Raw genomic sequence first — 22,500 nt, forward strand, 5'->3', positions numbered from 1 at the left:
ATATAGTTACAGCAGTCTGTGCAACGTATTGATGTTCTTAATGATTTGGAAAGAGCAAAGAAAGACAGACATATACAATCCCACCTACAAACACAGATACACACATGCACACACACGCACGCATATACACACACGCACACACATTCATATATTCATGCAGAAACTGAAAAAAAGAAAAGCTCGTACAAAACGAGGATGTGCATGAAGAGACTAAGATAGGGTAGGGACAAAAGAAAAACAAAAAGCTGACAGAAGTATAGAGATATAGATGTCAGAAAGACAAATAAACAAACATATTTATAAATACAAGTAGTAAAAAAGTTGTGTGTGTGTGTTTATACATTTATTTATACAGCATGTATATATATATATATATATATATATATATATATATACACACACATACTGTATATATATATACAGTATATATGTGTGTGTGAATGTGTGCGTGTGTGTGTAGATATACACACATATGTTTGTAGGTACACACACACGTGTGTGTAGGCACGCACACCTACACTCACATACGCACACACACGCATACACACACGCACATACATAAAACCAGTGTGTTTCATAGACAACACAAATCTGTCGGTTTACATCCATCCACGTGTGAATTGCTTGTTGGTGAAAAGAATTCTGGAAGCTCCCCTGGCAATATGCATACATGCATACATACATACATACATACATACATACATACATACATACATACATAGGCATGTATATATATGAGTATGTATGTATGTATATATGTATGTATGTGTATATATATATATATATATATATATATATATATATGCACGCACATCACTGACTTGCATAACAATTGAAGATTCGGGAAGATAGTTTTTTGCGCACATTTACAGATGTTATTTTAACTGTCTGCTATGTTTTGCTTTACAATTTCTTAGCAATTTTCTCAAAATGCCTATACATACATCCATACACACATAGATGCATACATGAATACATGCATAAATGCATACATAAATAGCACACAGAGTTTTAACTTCTCATTTGCTTTCTCACATATACCATATGCGCGTGCATACACACAGACTCAAGTAAGTGCGCAACACACACACACACACACACACACACACACACGAAGGAACGTTGCCATTTATTACTTATTTCCAGATGTATTGCAACTTGTATTTTGTTTCTATCATGTCAAAGCAACAATAAATAGTTAAACAATTAAATAAATAATTTATGTACATTTGTATATGTTAGTAAGTAAAATAGATTTGTATTCGATTGAAATGACTGATCCACGTTCACAACTGGTATTTAATTTATCAACTTTCTAAAGGAGCGAAAAACGAATTCGATTAGAGCATGATGTAAATGTTGCAAGATGAAACACTTTTTTTTGAGAAAGGTTCGATAGGCCTCTGACATCAATAACAAGATCAGTAGCCTCCACCTTGATCCAATGAGGACACCTCTACCTAGTCGCTTGACTTGCTAGAATTAGTTCTCCGAAATGCCTTTGATTACTCTGCGTAGGACGATTTTGTCCTTGGGTAGCAACGGTTATTTCCTTGAAAGTATGAAAATGGCAAATATTTCCTTCAAACTTTGCATTTGTTACATTTATTCAAACCTCAAAGAATCTCTCTCGACACATGGCTATGATGGTTATGATCAGAGGTTCACATATTGTCAGCCACTAAAGGACATGCTCAAGTGGTTAAGATAAAGCAACTGATAAGTAAATCTGTGGTTTTGAGCAGAATATTTGCTATAACAATATTCATGCTTCAGCAATCTGTCTGAAATGTGATGGAAAATAGGTCAGTTTCAAAACGTTGATCTCCAGATCACAAAAGCAAAGTATGAAGGGAATAGTAGTCATTTCCTTTGATTTCTAGATAGAAACAAATAGGAAACAACATTTACTGATCAAATACAAAATAAATAAATACAAATTTTGTCACAAAACGTTAAAGGTCAGAGTTAAGTTAACCTGAGCTAAATAACTACGACAACAGCAACAATAATACTGATAATGATTATAATATAAGAATCTGCAAACAAGACACTTCAGATATTTAGCAAAAAAAAACAGAATTCGTGTTGTGATGTTTACACTTCCCTGCAGAATTTCAGATGTAAAAGATGCTGATCCTATAGAAAATCGAAACGGTTTTATGTTGTGAGTTATGCTTTTAATGTTACTAAATTTCCTGTTACACTTAGTTCAATAAGAGGAGAAAAAATACATAGTCACCTCTCGCAAACAAGTATCCCTTGGTAGCAAAGATTTCTGCATTTTTGCGCAGCTTCGGTAGCAAATATTCATTATCAACAGCATGCTTAGACAAATTTAGCCTCCACTTATATAGAAAAACTGGTTAACAGATTACCGGTGTCGCAAATAGCAGGCAGGGAGAAATCTGGATTTAGTAATTCCACCGCCACTGCCAGTCGCTTTTCATTTGCTACTCATACATTTCTGTGCTTCTTAGAACTAAACGTGTGTACGAGATACTTTTTCAAGACGAATACCGCCGTGGCTTTCTATAGTATGTCCACGTTAAGTAAGATATACAGAATGCTATTCTAAACCAATACCTCTTTCGTTGCAACAAACATACATACATACATACATACATATATATATATATATATATATATATATATATATATATATATATATATATATATATATATATATAATATAATAATATTAGTGAATGAATCCAAACTTACAGGGAAAAATGATTTGCCTAATAGTGGTTTTATCTCTAATTTAATATAATATAATATATATATATATATTATAATATATATATATAATATATATATATATACATACATACATACATACATACATACATACATACAGATATTTTGATGTGGTGTGAAAGAAAGAAAGTTGTAAATATAGTCGAGCTAACGGTTCCTCACGAAGATAATACGGACGCCGCTCGAGCTCGAAAATTAAACCGTTATGAAAACCTCCCCGAGGAATGTGAAGACGCAGGCTGGAAAGCGGAACATTTTCCTATCGAAGTCGGATGTAGAGGGTTTGTAGGACACAGCGTGAGACGACTGTTGTTATCGTTAGGCCTAACTCATCGTAAAGTCAATACCACCATGACTGATATCCAATCTACAGTGGAGAAGGCTAGCCACTAGATTTGGTTAAAAAGAGACGATGAGCGATGGCTAGAAGTATATTGAGTTCTTCATAACCAGCTGATCTAGCAAGCGGGGCCTCATATCAGTGAGGGGGGGGGGCAGTGCGCATTGATGCCGTCGAGAGGTAGGCCCCGAAACGGCGCGCATTCTCTCCTGATGACCCCATACACTTGCTAGCTTCCGATATACGGAGCTTTTAACTGGTAGCATTTGCATGTGCAAGTTGTTTACAAGACACACACACACACACACACACACACATATATATATATATATATATATATATATATATATATATATATATATAAATATTATTAGAGACAAAACCACTATTTTGCAAAACAAACAAGGAAAGACTTAATCAATACATAAAATTTTAATAAATTTGCTACCAAGTATGAAAATGACTATGTATTGATTAAGTCTTTCCTTGTTTGTTTTGCAAAATAGTGGTTTTGTCTCTAATAATATTTTATAATATTTTACTATAAAATTGGATTTAATCCTAAATCTGATTTTTTCCCTGTAAATTTGGATTTATTCCCTAATATTTATTATTATATATATATATATATATATATATATATACATGGGGAGAATTCATATAAAAAAACAAAAGACGAAGACAGGTGGTGTAGACAACAAGCAGATGTATTAGTTTAACGCTCAGGAAGTGAAAAAGTCTTTAATGTTTCGAGCTTACGCACTTCCACAGAAAGGAACACAGAAAGAAACAAGGAGAGAAAATAAAGAATGTGTAGTGGCTACACACGCGCGCGCGCACACACGCACACACGTGTATATATCAATTTAAACTGCCTATCAATTTCATGACCAGAGTTTCATGCTAGTGCGATCTTCAGGCGAGTAGTCTTACAACACAGTAACATGAAAGTTGGCTTTCGAGATAAATATTCAGTTTAAATATATCAGATATTCTACATGTATTAAATACCCCTTCTCTCATTCATTCAATACATATCAGCGTTTACACACACACATATCTATATATATACACATATATAAATATATATATATAATTATATATTTTACATGAAATTTCTTGACATACACATACACACACATTATAGTGTATGCATATCTACACGCACGAATACACCCCCACACAATGATCAAGTATTCAGAGAGAGAAAGAAACAGGCAGACTGAGAGAGAGATAGAGAGAGAGAGAGAGAGAGAGAGAAAGAACGAAACAGGAAGACAGACACAGAGAGGGAGAGAAAGAGAAGTGGCAGTAAGCCACGAGGAATGTTTGCGAATGCTCTAAACGTGCTTGTTTATTGTTGTAACATTCGTGTCTAAATTTGGAACGTATGTTATTCAATTAGAACGTAATATATCCGAATGCTAAAGAAAATATTGCCCTTATTGTATCTTCACTGGTAACAACTTCTTGCCTGGTGGTTCGTAAGAATGAAAATTCATTTCATCGTGCCAGCGGAACGTTTTTGTTTTTACTTGTCTTATCACATCATTAATGTATGTTTATTTTAAATCCGAATACAAACTTTATCACAATAGGTAATTCTATAGCCCTTAGGTAAATATTTCAGATATATTAAAGATTTATATCATTCTTTTTCACAAAGCCACATATTTTCAGGGATGGGTGAATTTGGTGGAGATGAACCCCCACTCCTCAGTGTGTTAATGATATTTATTCTACAAGTTTAGAAAGCACTGTCGACCCCACCCCCAATCCGACAGGATTTGAACTCAGAAGACAACGGAGCGTAACTAAATATTCTTTTCTACTCTAGGCACAAAGTCCGAAATTTTGGGGGAGGGGGTCAGTCGATTAGATCGACTCCAGTACACAACTGGTACTTAATTTACCGAAACCAAAAGGAAGAAAGGCAAAGTCGACCTCGGCGGAATTTGAACTAAGAACGTAAAGACAGACGAAATACCTATTTCTTTACTACCCACAAGGGGCTAAACACAGAGGGGACAAACAAGGACAGACAAACGGATTAAGTCGATTACATCGACCCCAGTGCGTAACTGGTACTTATTTAATCGACCCCGAAAGGATGAAAGGCAAAGTCGACCTCGGCGGAATTTGAACTCAGAACGTAACGGTTACTCATTTCGCCCGGCGTGCTAACGTTTCTGCCATCTCGCCGCCTTAGTGTAACTAAATATTGCAAGAATATTTCGTCTGGCGTTTTAAAGACTCTGCGCCACCACTAACTACCTATATTTTATTCTTTTGTTAGTTTCAGCCATTGGATTGCGGCCGTTCAGGAGCATGGCTTTTCATTTTGATTGTATCGATCCCAGTACTTATTTCCGACTCGCATTTTGTTTTATAGCACCCAGAAGGAAGAAAGTTAGATTTATCCGCAATGTAATTTGAACTCAGAACATTAAAAGTTATAACTAAAAACAATACGGTTTCTTGTACGGTGCTTTTTCGATTGTGTGACACAACTGCGCTGCTTACAAATGAAAAATAATGACCGGATTTCTGATGTAGATACGGACAGCTATTTTGTATTTGTGTGCGCGCTAGAGAGACAAAGAGTGAGAGAGAGAGAGAGAGAGAGAGAGAGAGAGCACTTAACAGGATTGATTACTAAATATAAATTCTTCAATAGAAGAGTATATTATAATAAAATATCTGCTTCACTTTTTTAATTAATTGAATGGTTATACTGTTGTAGGGTTTCCCTTGATCAGCGTTGACTATACATCTAAATGCACACGTGTAGGCTTGGACAATATTTTAAAGGAAGACCTGCAGTTACCTATGTATGTTAGTCTCCACGACACTGATTTTGTCTTGGAGAAAAGTCACAAACTTGGTTCGATACAGTTTGGCACCAGTGACGTCATAGGCGTTGCTATCAGAATGTAAAGAATCAGAAGGGATACTGCAAGACAACTTTTAACAGTTTCACCAATCCACTATCCGAATTTGATTCTTTCTTTTTATCGACTCTAAACGAATAAAAGGCAAAATTGACCTTGGTAGGGAAACGGAACAAATATTGCGAGGCATTCTATAAAAACTCTAAGAGCTCTGCCAATTCACCGTCTTGACTATATTGTATTTTTGAATGTACCTGGAATTTACTGGTAATAAATATTATTTTGTAAAATAAAAGCAAAAAAAAAAAAAAAAAATAGACATGTTTTGAGAAATTACATTTTTTTAATATCTATTGAAAATATTTTAAATTAATGCTGTTTACTCTTCTCATTTCACAGTGACGTCAAGCTTCCAGAGAAATTTTGATAAATGGCCCACCTTTTCGAGGGTGAGTTCTTAAGTAATTTTATATTCAAGTATCCTAAATTAAAAACAAAATTCTGAAGTTGGATAAAGAATACAGTTGGATAAAGAATAAAGTTGGATAGAATCTATAATTATCAGAATAAAGTTTAATATTCTATTCAACTAAACTGATTTACCCAGCATAACAACATACTTATCGTGATTTTACTGCAAAGATACATGAAAATTTGAACTTAAAATCACACAGTGATGAAAGATTCGTCAATTTCACAGTTATGTTTACAGAGGAAGGAGTAAGCCATAACAGCATAGGCTTACTCTGTCCTCTGGTACCTATTCACCGCAAGGCAGATTTTAATGTTTTGGTCACAAACAACCATTTCATGGATTTATCTTTCAGTAAAAGCCATTTTTTAAAAAATGTTTTCCCTGATATTTGTTTTTACAGCCTTATTCTAAATAAAGTATACTTTTATTTGTAGCGCCGCAGCCCAAAATTCTGGGTTACTACGTTTACCAACGTAATTTACTTCAAGCAAAAGATATTGATCCATTTCTTTGTACGCATATTGTCTTTGCTCATGCTGAGGTGAGGAACGGAGAACTATCTATGACTAGAGGCGAAGATGTGAAACCTTATCGTCAACTCGCTACACTCAAGGAAAAAAACCCTAAACTGAAAATACTTCTCTCTGTCAAAGAAGGTCTCTTCGAATTTATAGTAAATTATCGCGGTAATCTTTCCGGGTTTGTACATATTTCCTTTCTACTTTGACATTTTTCTTGTCTACAATAAATACATTTTCTAAATTCAATAATTACCCAGTGAAATTATTGCGATATCAATTAAATATAAGAACTATTTCTTATATAAAATTAAAGAATTTATATGCTCTATAGTTTATGTAATTTCCGTCGAGCAAAAATATTCAAATCTTCATCACCAGATACACATTTCTAAATTATATATATACATACATATACGTACATACATACATACATACAAACATACATACATATATACATATATATATATATATATATATATATATATATATATATATATATATATATATATATATATATGTATATATATATTATATATATATATATATATATATATATATATATATATATATATATATTATGTGTGTGTGTGTGTGAGAGTGTGTGTATTTATGTATGTGTCTTTGTGTCTATGTTTACATTGTTGTGTTTACGTCCCCAAAACTTAACGGTTCGGCAAAACAGACCGATAGAATAAGTACCGGGTTTACAAAGAATAAGTCCTGGCATCGATTTCTTCGACTAAAAAGCACTGCTCCAATAACATAAGAGAATATATATATATATATATATATATATATATATATATATTATATAGGTAGATAGATAGATAGATAGATAGATAGGTATCATCACACACATGTATACCGATACTCTCGACAGACGACCACCCACTATTATAACCATGCTTTTCCTTCCGTGTGCAGGTGTATCTCCTAGCTGTAGCAGTATCACGATCTTAGTATCAGTTATATTTCGGTCATCATATATCCTGAAGATTCACTACTTTTCAAAAATTACCATTCATATTCTGACTTACCAATTCAAGATCGTTATAGACAAATAAATTTTACTTCATTTATATTTTGTATTATAAACGCTACCATCAATTCGGTTTTCGTGCCTGTCGTCACTTATGGTCAAGAATGTTGCATAAAGACCGAAAGTGCATGATCACAAATGCAAGCGGCCAAAATAGGGTGCCTTCGAAGGATCTCTGGAGTAACGTTACTCGATAGGGTGTGTGGCTCGGATATCAGGCAGCTTCACCGGCCGCTATTTCTCATGTGATTAGAATGTCGCAGGAAAGAATCGCAGGATGGATCCTTCAATCCGAGTTAACTGGTAGGGGGCCTAGGAGTAGACTAACAACGGGATAGTTGGATAATACAACAAAACTGTTAAATGCTTCTTTAGGTCCGTTGCTTAAGATATCGCTCTCTGTTTATCGAACCACTATGTTAAAAGAGCTAAAGCGATACTAACATAAACTACGCCGATTTTTGACTGTGCATAGGGACGGGAACTGGAACAACGTGGTTGCGAAGTAAAGTCTTAACCACAGCCTTGGTTACGCCTATATATATCTATATATATATATATATATATATATATGTGTAGTGTGGTGTAATATATATATGAGAGCAGATTTTATTACCCATCATAGAAGAAATAGGTAATTTTCCAAATTAAATTGTTTAATTGAAAAGCACTCTTTAAAACAAGCGGTAACAGGTTCGATCCAGCTGAAAAGTACTTTTGGTAAGTGTATCTCAACTAAAGTTGAATGCTTTCTGAGATGTAAACTGTTCAGAAGCCCACCATTTACATATTCACCCCCCCCCTACAACGATGGGCTTTTTTCCGTTTTCGCCTAACCAATTCCACTCACAAGGATTTGATCAACTTGCGGGAATTGTAGAATACACTTGACCAAGGTACTACACAGTGGGATCGAATCCGAAACCATGTGGTTAGGAAGCAGACTGTTAACATGCAGGCACATACATACATACATACATGCATACATACATACATACATACATACATACATGCATGCATATATACATATATGCATACATACCTATATACATACATACATACCTATATATATATATATGTATATATATATATATGTATATATATATATATATATATATATAATATATATATATATATATATATATATATAATATTATGTTGTGTGTGTGGTGTGTGTGGTGTGTGTGTGTATGTGTGTGTGTGTGTGTTGTAAATGTGTGTGTGTGTGTGCATGTACTGAATGGATTTTTTCAAACAAATATAACAATTTGATGGTTTTCTAATTAAAAGATTCAATAATTCTCTTTTTAATCATCATTTTGTCAGATCAAAAGTAATCACAGTTTTCAATGAGGCATTTATGAAAATAGAAAAAAAAATTGCTACGAAATAATGTTTAGATCGTTTAAACTGTTATGGTTATCACGGATACGTTGAAGCTACTGTTATATAAACTAACGAGTGCTGTGATATGTATCTAACTTGCAGAAATAAAATGAAGTTTATATTAAATATGCTGTTAGGGCGGCGAGCTGGCAGAATCATTAGCACGCCGGGCAAAATGCTTTGCGGTGTTTCGCCCGTCTTCATGTTCTGAGTTCAAATTCCGCTCAGGTCGACTTTGCCTTTCATCCTTTCGGGGTCGAATAAATAAGTACCAGTTACGCACTGGGGTCGATGTAATCGACTTAATCCCTTCCCCCAAATTTGAGGCCTTGTGCTTCCAGTAGAAAGGATATTAAATATGTTGTTCTGATGCACACACACACACACACCACACACACACACACACACACACACACACACACACACACACGCACGCATGATGGTAGCTCCCATCGGTTTCAACAAAAGTTGGAAAAGGAGAAAACAACTTATAAAAAGAAAAGAATAAGAGGCTATATTTATTTGCGATCGATGCCTGAATGTAATTTGAGTCTTGGGTATATATCTTGCATCTCATGTTTGATCTTTGACTTCTGGCCGAAATCAGATCGCCATGTTGATTCGCTAGCTTCTGCACGCATATTTTTTTCTCTCCTTCTTTCTGTGTTTTTTCTCTGTGTATCTTTCTGTTGAAGAGCGTAGGCTCGAAACGTTAAAGACTTGTTTTATTTATATTTCCTGAGCGCCATACTAATACAATTGTTTGTTTGTATTCTACCTGCCTTCGTCTTTTGTTTATTTCCGTAAACCTGCCTTCGTCTTTTGTCTATTTTCATAAAGCTTCCCGTTATATATATTATATATATATATATATATATATATATATATATGCGCATGTTCGGTTCAGTCTCACTGCGTAACAGCTTGGGCAAGAGTCTTCTACGAAAACCTCAAGTCGACCAAGTCTTGTGAGCGGATTTGGTAAACTGAAAGAAGCCCGTCGTGTATATATATATATATATATATATATATATATATATATATATATATATATATATACATTTATGCATGTCTTTGTGTCTGTGTTCCCCACCCATCACACTTGACAACCGATGTTGGTGTGTTAACGTCCCTGTTACTTAGCAGTTCTTTAAAAGAGACTGATAGATTAAGTACTGGGGTCAATTTCTTCGCCTAAAAACTCCATTAAGGGGGTGCCCCAGTATGGCCGCACTTAGATGACTGAAACAAGTGAAAAATAAAAGAATATACATTAAATAAGTATGTTTTCTTTAGTATGCTTCTATGTGTGTGTGTGTGTGTTTGTGTGTGTGTGTGTGCGTGTGTGTGTGTGTATCCGTAGAAATGAGGTGTGAGTCTATATATATCTGTGTATGAAGAAACTATATCTTGGTAAGTACACACTTATCTTCGGGGTGTTTGTGCACGTGGTAGTTTGTGAGAGTGTTTGTGAGTCTGTATGTGGATTTTTTGTGTATGTGTATGTGTGTGTGTGTATGTGTGTGTGTGTGTAATTCTGTATGTAACCCTGTGTGTCTGAGTAGGAGTTATTTCAATGCCTTGTAACTTAATTTCATTTACTAAATACACAAAATTGCTAACAATCGGTCACGCTTTGCTACTTGATAAATTGCTCCAGAAATTTTGAAAAAATTCCAGATTTTGGCATGGAAACCAATTCTGAATCAGCAAACAGAAGATAGAAATAACAAATTCTAGCGTAGTTTTAATGAGATAAGCTCATTTAATTTATTTGAGAAAAATATTTACTTCTCAGTAGAATACATTGCCTGGTAAGATCGTTAGAACACCGTACTAATATATATATATATATATATATATATATATATATATAATATATATATATATATATATATACATGCACACGCTCACATAGGTGTTTACATACGTACATACAGTCATGTATATATATATATATATATATATATATATATAATGTAGGGTATGAGATGTATTGGTGTCAAGAACACCCAAAAAGTGTCGGGTAACGCTAAGTAAGTGCTATGGATAGACCATAGTTAAGCTCCAGGTTCGATAAAGATACGAATGATGAGTCCCACGTGGGTCATATATTAGAATGCATATATATAAATTGAGATAAAAAATCCAAGGCTGTAAATAGTTTTCAGAACATTTATCAAGAAAAGGTCTTACAGCTGTTTCAGGGATATTTTATATATCCCTTCATCAGAGACGGTGCGAGAAAATGAGCATTAATTATTGTGGAGAAGATACGAAATACAGAGGAAAATAAGAGAATGAAAATAGAAGAGAGATATATAAGGTTATTGTATTTGCATTCCGTTATTCAAGTAGAATGATGTATATAAGTGGTGAAGAAATTTCCTGTACCTTGTATGTGAGTTCCAATGGTATTTATATTTAGTCATTCGCGAAGGGGATTGTTAGCCAGATGTTATCCTTATTCCGCTTGTTATTCTTAATACTTTTGCTTTTGGTGTAAACACACGCACACACACACACACAAACACACACACGTATATATAAGTAGACCGATGAAATGAGGCAGTGCACATTACTCCCTGCATCCTTCAAGTTTTCAAAAGCCTATTGTCTTTGTTAGTTGTTACAATTGTTCAAAAATTGCAATACATCAATGTTTTGTCTATTTTTCAGATTTTTCAAGCAAGCCATAATATTTTTAAAAGAATATGAATTCGACGGAATTGAATTATCGGTTAACAACCCAAAACTTGTGGACAAAAGTTCGTTATCAATATTTCTACTGGTCAGTATCTTTATATTTTCATGCTACAAGAGAATTTAAACGCACACACACACACACACGTACACACACGTAATGTATATATATATATATATATATATATATATATATATATATATATATATATATATATATATATATATATATATGTATATTTATGTATGTATGTATGTATGTATGTATGTATGTATGTATACATATTTGTGTACGCATACACATACTTATATATGCATGTATATACTTTACTCGAGTACAATATAATCATGAGGAAACACGATCCTCAGCAACGGTGTATTATGTATCTAAGAAACCAATGAAATAGAATCATTTTAGAAATTTACAGTATTTGTAAAGGTATAAACTGGAGATATTTTTTCACTACCAGCACATGTTACTAATGTAGCTTATACTTTCTAAATCAAGTAATCACTTTCTAATCTTTTAAATCAAACAACGTCTTTTAAACAATAGTTTGTATGAATATAGATCATCAGGTTGCTTACAGAATTACATGTCATTGTATACATCCGCCATTGTATGCACACAGTTTCATTGCTGCAGACAATGAAGAGTGTATACTGGTTTCAATTTGTAGCATAAGACCAGTGATTTCGGGAGTGGGGATGAGTCGATTACGTTGAACCCCGGTGTTTGCGGAGGCGCGTGGTTAGGGTATTGGACTCTTGATCGTAAGATTGTGGTTTCGATTCCTGGATCGAGCGACGCGTTGTATTCTTGAGCAAAACACTTCATTTGCCACCCAGCTGGCAAAAATGAGTAATCCTGCGACAGACTGGCGTCCAGTCCATGTGCGGAATATATAGGCCATGAAACTGGGAAACCAGCCCTTGTGAGTCAGCATGACTCGAGAAGGTAACTTAACCTTACTTTTTTTTACCCCAGTGCTAAACTGGTACTTATTTTATCGACTCCAAAAGGATGGAAGGCCAAGTCGACCTCGGCAGAATTTGAACATGAAACGTAAAGACGGACGAAATGCCGTGAAGCATTTTGTCCGGCGTGCTAACAATTCAGCTCGCTCGCCGCCTTGAATAAAGAGTATATATTAATAGTTAGTTGTCTCTGGGCTACGGTTCTCGGATCTTCATCTTCGTACATTTGTTATTGATCTTCATTTTCGTACGGTTATCTTTTTTTATGTACAGGAATAATGCTGCCAAAAAATTTTGAATTTGTAAACTTCATGAATTATACTCGTGTAAATACAATCAGAAGGCGCGTAGCCGGGTGGTTAAGTGCCGTACTCACGATCGCAAGTTTGTGGTTTCGGTTCTTAGAGTAGGCGATGCATAGTGCTCTTGGGCAAAACACTTCATTTCACGTTGCTTCACTGCAATATATATATATATGCGTGTGTGATGGTGTATATATATATATATATATATATATATATATATATATATATATATATGTATACAGAGTGCGGTGAATAAATTGTTGTCTAAATTACGCAAAAATGAAAATAACACTGACATCTCATTTTAATAAATATATTTACCAAAATTACATTAAAATATCTTGAAATATCAAAGAGTAAATTTATTTAATAAAATCGCCATTGACTTCAACCACGGGTCTCCAGACGATTTCGGAATCTCCTGCAATTCTTCTGGACGGTCCCCTTGTTTAAGGTGGTGAATGCTACCATAATCCTTGCCTTCAGTTCATCTTTGGTGTTACAAGGAATGTTGTTGGTCTCTCGCTCAACTGCGCCCCACACATAATAATCAAGGGGGTTGCAGTTTGGGGAGTCAGGTGGCCAGATTTTTGGGGTGATGTGGTCGCAGAAATTGTCTGACATGCACGACTGGCTTCTCCTTGTGCGCATTGGTGCATTGTCTTGTTGCCAGACATAGGGTCTTCCAGCAGCCACCCTCTTGACCTGGGCAGCACTATCTCCTCCAGGTACTTGATGTAAGCCTCTGTGTTGAGTCTGAGGCCGTGTGAGAAGATGAATGGAGGCATAAAGTCGCCATCACTAGTGATCGCTCCAAACACCATGATGTTGACTGGATGTTTGATTTTTATCACACTCGGTACATGTCCTACGATTGCACTGTCCTCAGATTCACGCCCAAATACGGTTGTTCTGTGTGTTCACCATCTGAACTATTTCTCGTCTGAGGAAAACCAAAGCATGTTCGGTTGACGAAGATGCTTGAGTTTGTTCAGAAGATTCGTAGCACGGTCTTTCCTCTTGCCCTTGACGGCTTCGGATAAAAATTGACCCTTTCTCATCTTGTGTGAGGAATACCAAATGACATGTACTACCTACTTGACGAGAAACTCAGACACTCACATGTCCCTGATAATGAACCTGAATGACTTGCAGGGATCGTTGTCAATCATGGCCTGGATCTCACCAACAAATTCCGGAGTTCTTTTCTTATCAGAATGATTAGAGTGAGTTTTCCGAGCTGCCGTACCTTCGTAATCACCATTAGATTCATCGAACTCTTTCCGAATCCTCTGCACTGTCCTCAAATTGACACTCAAACACTCTGAAATGTTCGTATTGGAGCTTCCGGCGCGGTTGCCAAGCAGTACAGCATGTCGATCAATACATGAATATATGTATGTTTTTATCCAGTTATATTTCTAGATTTCTTGCCAATAGAAAAAGTCGGTTTCTAACCTAGATTTAAGGCTCTTTCATTGGAATTTTAAATAACATCAACCGGGTATTTGTGCATATTTGTGCGTATGTGCGTAATATTTGTTTCAATGCACGCGCAGGTTTGTGTATTTGTTTTATGTATGTATTCTCATGCATGAATGTCAAGGTTGAATGTCAAGACATGAGCACATATACTTAGATGCTAAACTTTTGGAAAGTTTTACAGATTTTGACAGTTCCATCGATGGCTTGTATCTAGAAGCCTAATTTCTCAAGATTGGTGTTTAGTCTGTTTGTTACATATCCTTGTGACCAAATAGTTAAATGTATAAATCTGAACTTGTAATTTTCTCCATAGTTCAGCGCAGGTGTTTTCCTTTTCATTAATCTTTAGCCGGGTTACTGTTCATAGTTTCTCTTCTATCCGCACCAAATCAATATGTCTGGTAGATTATGTTTGCATTTTCTTAAGGTTTTCACTGGGATATTCCACCAGTAGTGTCTCATCCTATACTGTCAAGATATGCAACTATATGAATGAAAATACATACATAAAACATACAAATCTGCACATACATACATATATACATACATACATACATACATACATACATACATACATACATACATACATACATACGTACAAAAATACCTTGTTGTTGATGTTGAAATTCCAATGAAGGAGTCTTGGATTTAGCTTAGAAACCGGTTCTTTCTCTATTGGCAAGAAATCTTGAGATAGACTGAATAATGACATACATACATACATGTCATGTTTCTGTGGAAGACAACACGCATGTGATTAGCAGCTGTCTTACCATGTCGTCTTGGTACTACCTCCTTATGCGGCACGATGTTGTCGCTAAAACAATTTAAAATGCCATTTGTAAAAAAGACCCGCCCTGAAATGAACTTTAAAAATAACTTCAGTTATGGAATACATTCATAAACACCAACTCAAAGAATACTGGTGGAATATTCCCATCAAAACGTCTGTCAAATGTAAACATAACAGACCGGATATTGTTGTTTGGGACAGGGGGCAAAAGTATGTACCATCATAGAGGTCAGCTGCCCTGCAGATATAAATATCTCTTTGAAAGTCAAAGAAAAAGAGGATATCCACGGACAACTGCTTCGAAACCTCCAGACTATTCATAACAATAATAATTGGAAACTAAGTTTTGTTAGTAAATGCTTAAAGGAGGATCTGGATAAACTGGGATTTTCAGAAAGAGAAATGGACTGGCAGATTCGTACATTACAAGTCTAGTCTGTGAGTGGAACAGTAAAAATGAGCAAGACTTTTCTCATGTTCCAAATGTGAATTTGTCTGTGTTAATTACATCCCAAAGATGGAGTCTTGTATCTGTTGGAAATCGGCTACCCCCTCAGTGGAAGATTTATAATAATTAAAAAAATAGAAGTCACACACACACACGCGCGCGCGCACGCACGCACACACACACACACACACACACACACACACACACACACCACACACACATACACACACGCACGCACACACACACACACACACACACACACAAACGTGCACAAAATTTTTTTGAAATGAAATATATTTAGAAAAGAAAAAAATCTAAATTAATATTTTGTACTAACGACTGTATTTTTGTTTCATATGTAGGAATTCCATGAAGCTTTATTACGAGAAGTTAGATATAAAAACAGGCAAAAACTATTGATGTCCGTCTCACTGCCCAGCACAAGAACACAGCTGATGACATTTGATTTTAGCATACTTCGAAAGTAATTGAGCTTTTAAAATTATTTTTATGGGTATGGCAATTGTTTTTGTTGGGTTTATCTTCGTTCCTATCAAGGTTGTTTCTAACAAGGGGTTAATGAGGAGTTACATGTTTAATATACATGATGTGAATTACATTATAAATATTATTGACGATATTAAGTAAATAATGTGAATGTTATCAAGTAGATAAAGTATTTTTGAGTCAAATATGTTAAATGTTGTATATATTGTTAAGTTGCTATGCATATGATTTGATTTACTACTACTCCCATTTAAACTTTGATTTTATTTTAAAAAATAACATTGTTTATCCACAGAGTCATTGACTTCGCTACCGCTACGACATATGATTTAAACACAGCTCCCAAGAAAACTTGCTATCACAGTCCCTTACATACAGGATCAGGGGATAACAAATTTTTTACTGTGGTAGGTGATATATTATGAACAAATTAAACAACTGCTTAGATTTTTACTGTCGTAAAATGATATCATACATTACTCGCAGTAATTAGTAATTTAAAGTGCTAACTTGTACTTATGAGATCTGATAACCATGTTACCGATTTTACCACTGATTTATTTGCCTCTCCCGTCTTAAATTTTACACTTAAAATAATTTTTGTTATTTTTAATTGTGTCATTTTATCTTTCCTGGGATAACTGATCAGCTATTTAGCACCATCGGCATAGGTTGTAGGCTATAACTACAGATGGATACTGATATGTCTACGTTATTATGAGTTGGAAACCTCTGGAAGCACTTTGGGCAAATTTTCCACTGTCTCGACTCAACCAAAGCGTTGTGAGTGCAATTTTATCGACGGAAGATCAGTTTCTGTTCATAGGTGTTAGGTATAATACATTGCCTGCTTTAATACCATTATGGTCACTTGTTGCTTTAAGTAGACTCTACTCTGTTCTAAAATATTTGAGTTATGTGTCTAGTCTATAGATAACTTCATCCATTTCTCCAACTGACAAGAGGCTGTGGAAAATACCACGATAGCTATTCTCTCTCCTCTGATTAAGCTATTATATCCACATGCGTACATATACACACGCATAAACAGATTCACACATAAATTTATTATGATGTGCAACATGGCATCTTCACTTAGATTCGATGTTTGCGACGAGAAATAATCTCATGGATCAAATTATGAATGAATTAACTGTTATCTAGCAGGAAGCTTTCTTTCAAAGAAACGAAAGACAGTACCCATAAGAGGGCAACTTAGGAGATTTTTACTTCTCTCATTGATGAGTGACTTAGAAGAGTAGCTATCCAATGAAATGTGGCTCTAGGGAAGCCGTAATGAAGATCGCAGAAAAGAGACGAGACTGATGTTGTTGGTAGACTTAGTGGTTAACGGTTGTTTAAGTCAGTTCTGTGGCACTGGAAGTAGAATAGGGGCCTGAAAAGTTGCTTTTTTTGGGAATACGACACATTATTGTAGGTTTCTAAAGATTACAATATATGCAGAGAGAGAGAGAGAGAGAGAGAGAGAGAGAGAGAGAGAGAGAGAGAGAGAGAGAGAGAGAGAGAGAGAGAGAGAGAGAGAGAGAGGTGCTAGCTATATCTGTTTATTACTTATATTATTTTATTTTCCAGGCAGGACTTGTTGACTTTTTCATTGAACTTGGACTACCGCCATCAAAACTATTATGGGGTCTACCGACATATGGGCGGAGTTACCGTCTGCACACCGTCACTCAACATGGAGTAAAAGCACGAAGCGAAGAGGTTGGAGACCCAGGACCAATTCTACGAATAAAAGGACTATTTACATATGAAGAAGTATTTTTGTATTTCTAAGATTTTGAAAATTATATATACATGTTTATGTGTGTGTGTGTGTGTGTGTGTGTGTGTGTGTGTGCATGCGTGCGTGAGTGTGGGTGTATGTGTGTTTGTTTGTTTGTTTGTTGTTTGTTTGTTTGTTTGTGTGTGTGTGTGTGTGTGTGTGTGTGTGTGTGTGTGCAATTTTTAGAAGTGGATTTTGCTTTTAAAGTCGGAGGTTACAGTGGTCGTCTAAGGAAACATCGTGCTGGAGGTGACATTAACGATCCGCAAAAATAGTGAAATGCACATCTGTCACTCTCGCGTTGCTTTCGTGACGATCTCGTTGCGTCTAGCTCTAAAGTTCGTTACGTTCTTAACATAATACATCAATAAAGGGATCTTTTATGAGACAACTTCTACGGCCCGAGATTTCAACGATATATATGGACACACACACACACACACACACACACACACACACACACACACACACACACACACACACACACACATACACACACTTTCTCAGTGAATGTTATTTGTTTAACGTTCGAAGAAAGTCATAAAAGGTAAGTTAAGAGTAAAAGTGGCCCTTCGTTGGATATACAAAGAAAAGTTCAGAGAAGAGGATAAAGAAGCAAAAAAAAAAGTGATTGGAAGAAGGCACGTGCGTAACTCACTTGTTCAATTACTAACGTGTGCGTGTGTAGACATGCTTATTTATGTACTTGTTTACACACACAAAGACACATACATGTGTGTGTGTGTGTGTTATTTCTAGACCCCTTGAAGCCGACATTTGCTAACCGACCACAACCGCAGTTAGAATGGTGTAAACCCTAATTATCACACACACACACACACACACATACACACACACACACACACACACACAAAGTAACTTATACTTTACTTCCTGCATAAAAATTGTTCGTATATCTTGATTCAATAAATATTTGGTAGCCATTTTTAGCAAGAAGGGTTTATTTAAAGTTGTTCATTAGCCTCACATTAGCGCAACCCTGATGCAGATCACATATGAGAAAAAAACGTCCTGCTTATGAGCACCCTTCATTTTCTGACACAGTTTATCTAGAAATACGTTATCTAATGCACCTTTCCGTCCATAGGGTATGATCTTAGGGTATTTAGTTATTATTTTTAACAGGCAGAATGGTTCACTGATTGGCACGGCTTATTTAAACAAATGATTGCCATTGCTACCAGCCCTGATCAAACAGGCCTATCATCAGAAGCCTTCCAGCTGTGGCCTTTCTGCTGGCATTTTCCAAACATAGTCTTTGCAGGACTTCATTATCTGAAGTCTTACCTTTTAAAAAAAAAAATACAAGATATATTATGAAGGAAATTTAGCTGCTAATTTTAGTAAGTCGAACAACAAAGAAATTCCAGACACTCAATTGTATGAAATACTTTCTAATTCAAATATATCATGTCGTATTTGATTAGATATGTCTTATATTAAATATGTTTTCTTCTTCAGGTGGGAATGACGCTTCGGAATGGTGCTGTACGGGTATATGATGAGAGATGCTGTGTACCGTATTTATATGATGGTAAACTTTGGGTAACTTTCGAAGACCCAGAAAGTGCAACAGAAAAGGTATTCTTCCGATTTGCTTTTTAAAAAATAATTTAATGTCAAATTAGTAGTTTGAGCACGTCTACACCTTTTACTTGCAACCCTATAACGCCTAAATTAGCATCCTGCGGGTGAGAAATTCACAGAAGACTTTTGCTTGGGATATGGCACAAGTAGATCTACCTTTTGACTCGAAAATGCTATTAATAACTGTTTGTTTCAGAAACACAAGGTTAGAAATTTGGTGGGAGGGTACAGTCGATAGTATCGACTTTAGTAATTGACTGATGCTTACTTATCAATTCTGAAAGAATGAACGGTAAAATTATTTTCGGTAGCATTTGAACGATTTTTAGCACGTAGAAGCATTTTGTGTGTTGAGTATTGTCAATAAAACCACCCTCAATGTTTGTCTGTTACTTATTTTAGTAACCTAAAAAATATATGAGTCAGTACTAATAATAATTATGACCAAAAAAGTTCCAGAATTTACCATCTCGCTAATTTCTCTTAAAACTATGTTATCCAATATATGCTCGTACTTTTACGCCGGATGGATGTAAGTCGAAAGAGGTTGAGCAGCAACTGTTCTCATAAAGTTCTCTCGATGATTCAGCTGGCACAGTGTTTCACGTGATGAGGATAAAGATTTGAGAGACTAGCTAATAACTGACATTAAAAAGGTTAGAATAAATTACAAAGAAACTAGAATAGATTTTAGAACAGAGATGAAGATAACAGAATGAAAGTATCATCTATCTATCTATCTATCTATCTATCTATCTATCTATCTATCTATCTATCTATCTATCTATCTATCTATCTATCTATCTATCTATCTGTCTGTCTGTCTATCTATCTATCTATCTATCTATCTATCTATCTATCTATCTATCTATCTATCTATCTATCTATCTATCTATCTATCTATATGTCTGTCTGTCTTAACTGCTAATTTAAAATTTTCAAGGGTAAGCTGAATTCTCTCGACTGATAATTAGATTGTATGGTAAGTTGTGATGGCAAAGTATCATTAAGGATTTTTATTAACTTTGAAGTTGTACTATTGTTTACAATTTACTCATGCATGTAGAACTTTTGTAATCAGGTGTGTTTTCTTCAGGTAATATATATATATATATATATATATATATATATATATACGAGCAAAACGCCCTCCCCCCCTTCCGTCCAATGGACGGTGCTGAGTTGTCAAACATTTAAACCACATTTTCTCAAAACAACTTGTCCGACCGTCCCATAGTCTTCCCCTTTGAGAAACACTGATTTAACCTAAATTTATGACACCAGAAAAAGAAGAAATAAAGATAGACTTTTTTTCTATTCCAAAGAAAAACGATTTTATTTACACACTATATAAGATAAATTTTATTTTTCTGAGAGATTTTACATGTTTCGGTTCTTGAAAAAAAACGAACCTTATCAAAAATATATATTTTTAAAAGTTAAGTGTAGTAAAAGAAAAGTTCATAATTATTTTTTACTAGTTTCAAGAGAGTCCATTATGGGAACATAATGGCTGTCTCATGCGTTGATTAGAATCGTTGGCTGTAGTAGTGAAAGTGATCTTTAGCTGTAATAGCAGTAGTAGTAGAGACTGTTGGTCGTAGTAGTAATAGTGACCGTGGTGGTAGTGGTTGTTGGAGTAGTAGCAACAGTTCATTGGCTGTAGCAGCAGCAGCAGCAGCAGCAGCAACAACAGTAGTAGTAGTAGTAGTAGTGGGAAGAACTAAGTGTTACTAAGGGTACCAAGAACCTACAGTGCTAGAAATAAGAGTTAAAATAATCTTACTGCTGTAGGAAGCTCACAAATGATAACATGGGTTGTAACTGCCCCATCACCACCCCGAGAATCATTCAGACTAAACGTTATGTTTCGCCTATTTCCGTAGGACCGTTCGCTCTGCAGATGTCGGGCAATTCCGTCTGTCATCATATATGTATTTTACCATAGAAGTCTATGGATGATTTAGCGGAATGCTAATGCATATACAAAATATCAATATAAATGGCAGAGAGCAATGCGACACCATAAAGAAAAATTCGATCGTCACTAAATTTGACTTAATGTACCAAGATGTGCTAGAGTGCATGTAAACATGGTGAGATACATATTACTATTATTGTTATTACTAATACCACGCAGGCCAGAGAGCTGGCAGAATCGTTAGCACTCCCGACAAAATATTGAGGTCGACTTTACAGTTCATCCTTTAGAGGTCAATAAAATATGTACCAGTTGAGTACTGGGGTTGATATAATCGACTTACCCTCTCTCCCACCTAGAAATAAGAGTTGAAATACTTTTAATGCTGTAGGAAGCCTGCAAATGAATACATACATACATGGTGGCTGCCCCCTCGTTATCGAGTATGGCCATTGCACGAAGCTTAATCAATGTTGTTATCGTGCAATGCCTGTGCAAGAAGATTTTTTTTTAAGTGAGGAAAGGCTGTGCACTGAGTCAATCCCACTCACTAA

General features: G+C 35.3%; 1 protein-coding gene across 2 annotated transcripts in view; it reads left to right on the forward strand.

Annotated features, from left to right (window-relative positions):
- Window positions 1-22,500, forward strand: part of LOC115211080 (chitinase-3-like protein 1) — a 54,810-nt gene that overhangs the window by 31,314 nt on the left and 996 nt on the right. For both annotated transcript variants that reach the window (XM_029779969.2, XM_029779970.2), the window contains exons 2-8: window positions 6,391-6,440; window positions 6,901-7,165; window positions 12,092-12,203; window positions 16,487-16,608; window positions 16,927-17,038; window positions 18,225-18,410; window positions 19,900-20,019. In XM_029779969.2, the coding sequence (XP_029635829.1) occupies window positions 6,422-6,440; window positions 6,901-7,165; window positions 12,092-12,203; window positions 16,487-16,608; window positions 16,927-17,038; window positions 18,225-18,410; window positions 19,900-20,019 (936 nt within the window). In that variant the 5' untranslated portion in view covers window positions 6,391-6,421. The remainder of the gene's footprint in view (window positions 1-6,390; window positions 6,441-6,900; window positions 7,166-12,091; window positions 12,204-16,486; window positions 16,609-16,926; window positions 17,039-18,224; window positions 18,411-19,899; window positions 20,020-22,500) is intronic.

Source organism: Octopus sinensis, linkage group LG4 (genome assembly GCF_006345805.1).
Source record: "Octopus sinensis linkage group LG4, ASM634580v1, whole genome shotgun sequence".
Lineage (NCBI taxonomy): Eukaryota > Metazoa > Mollusca > Cephalopoda > Octopoda > Octopodidae > Octopus > Octopus sinensis.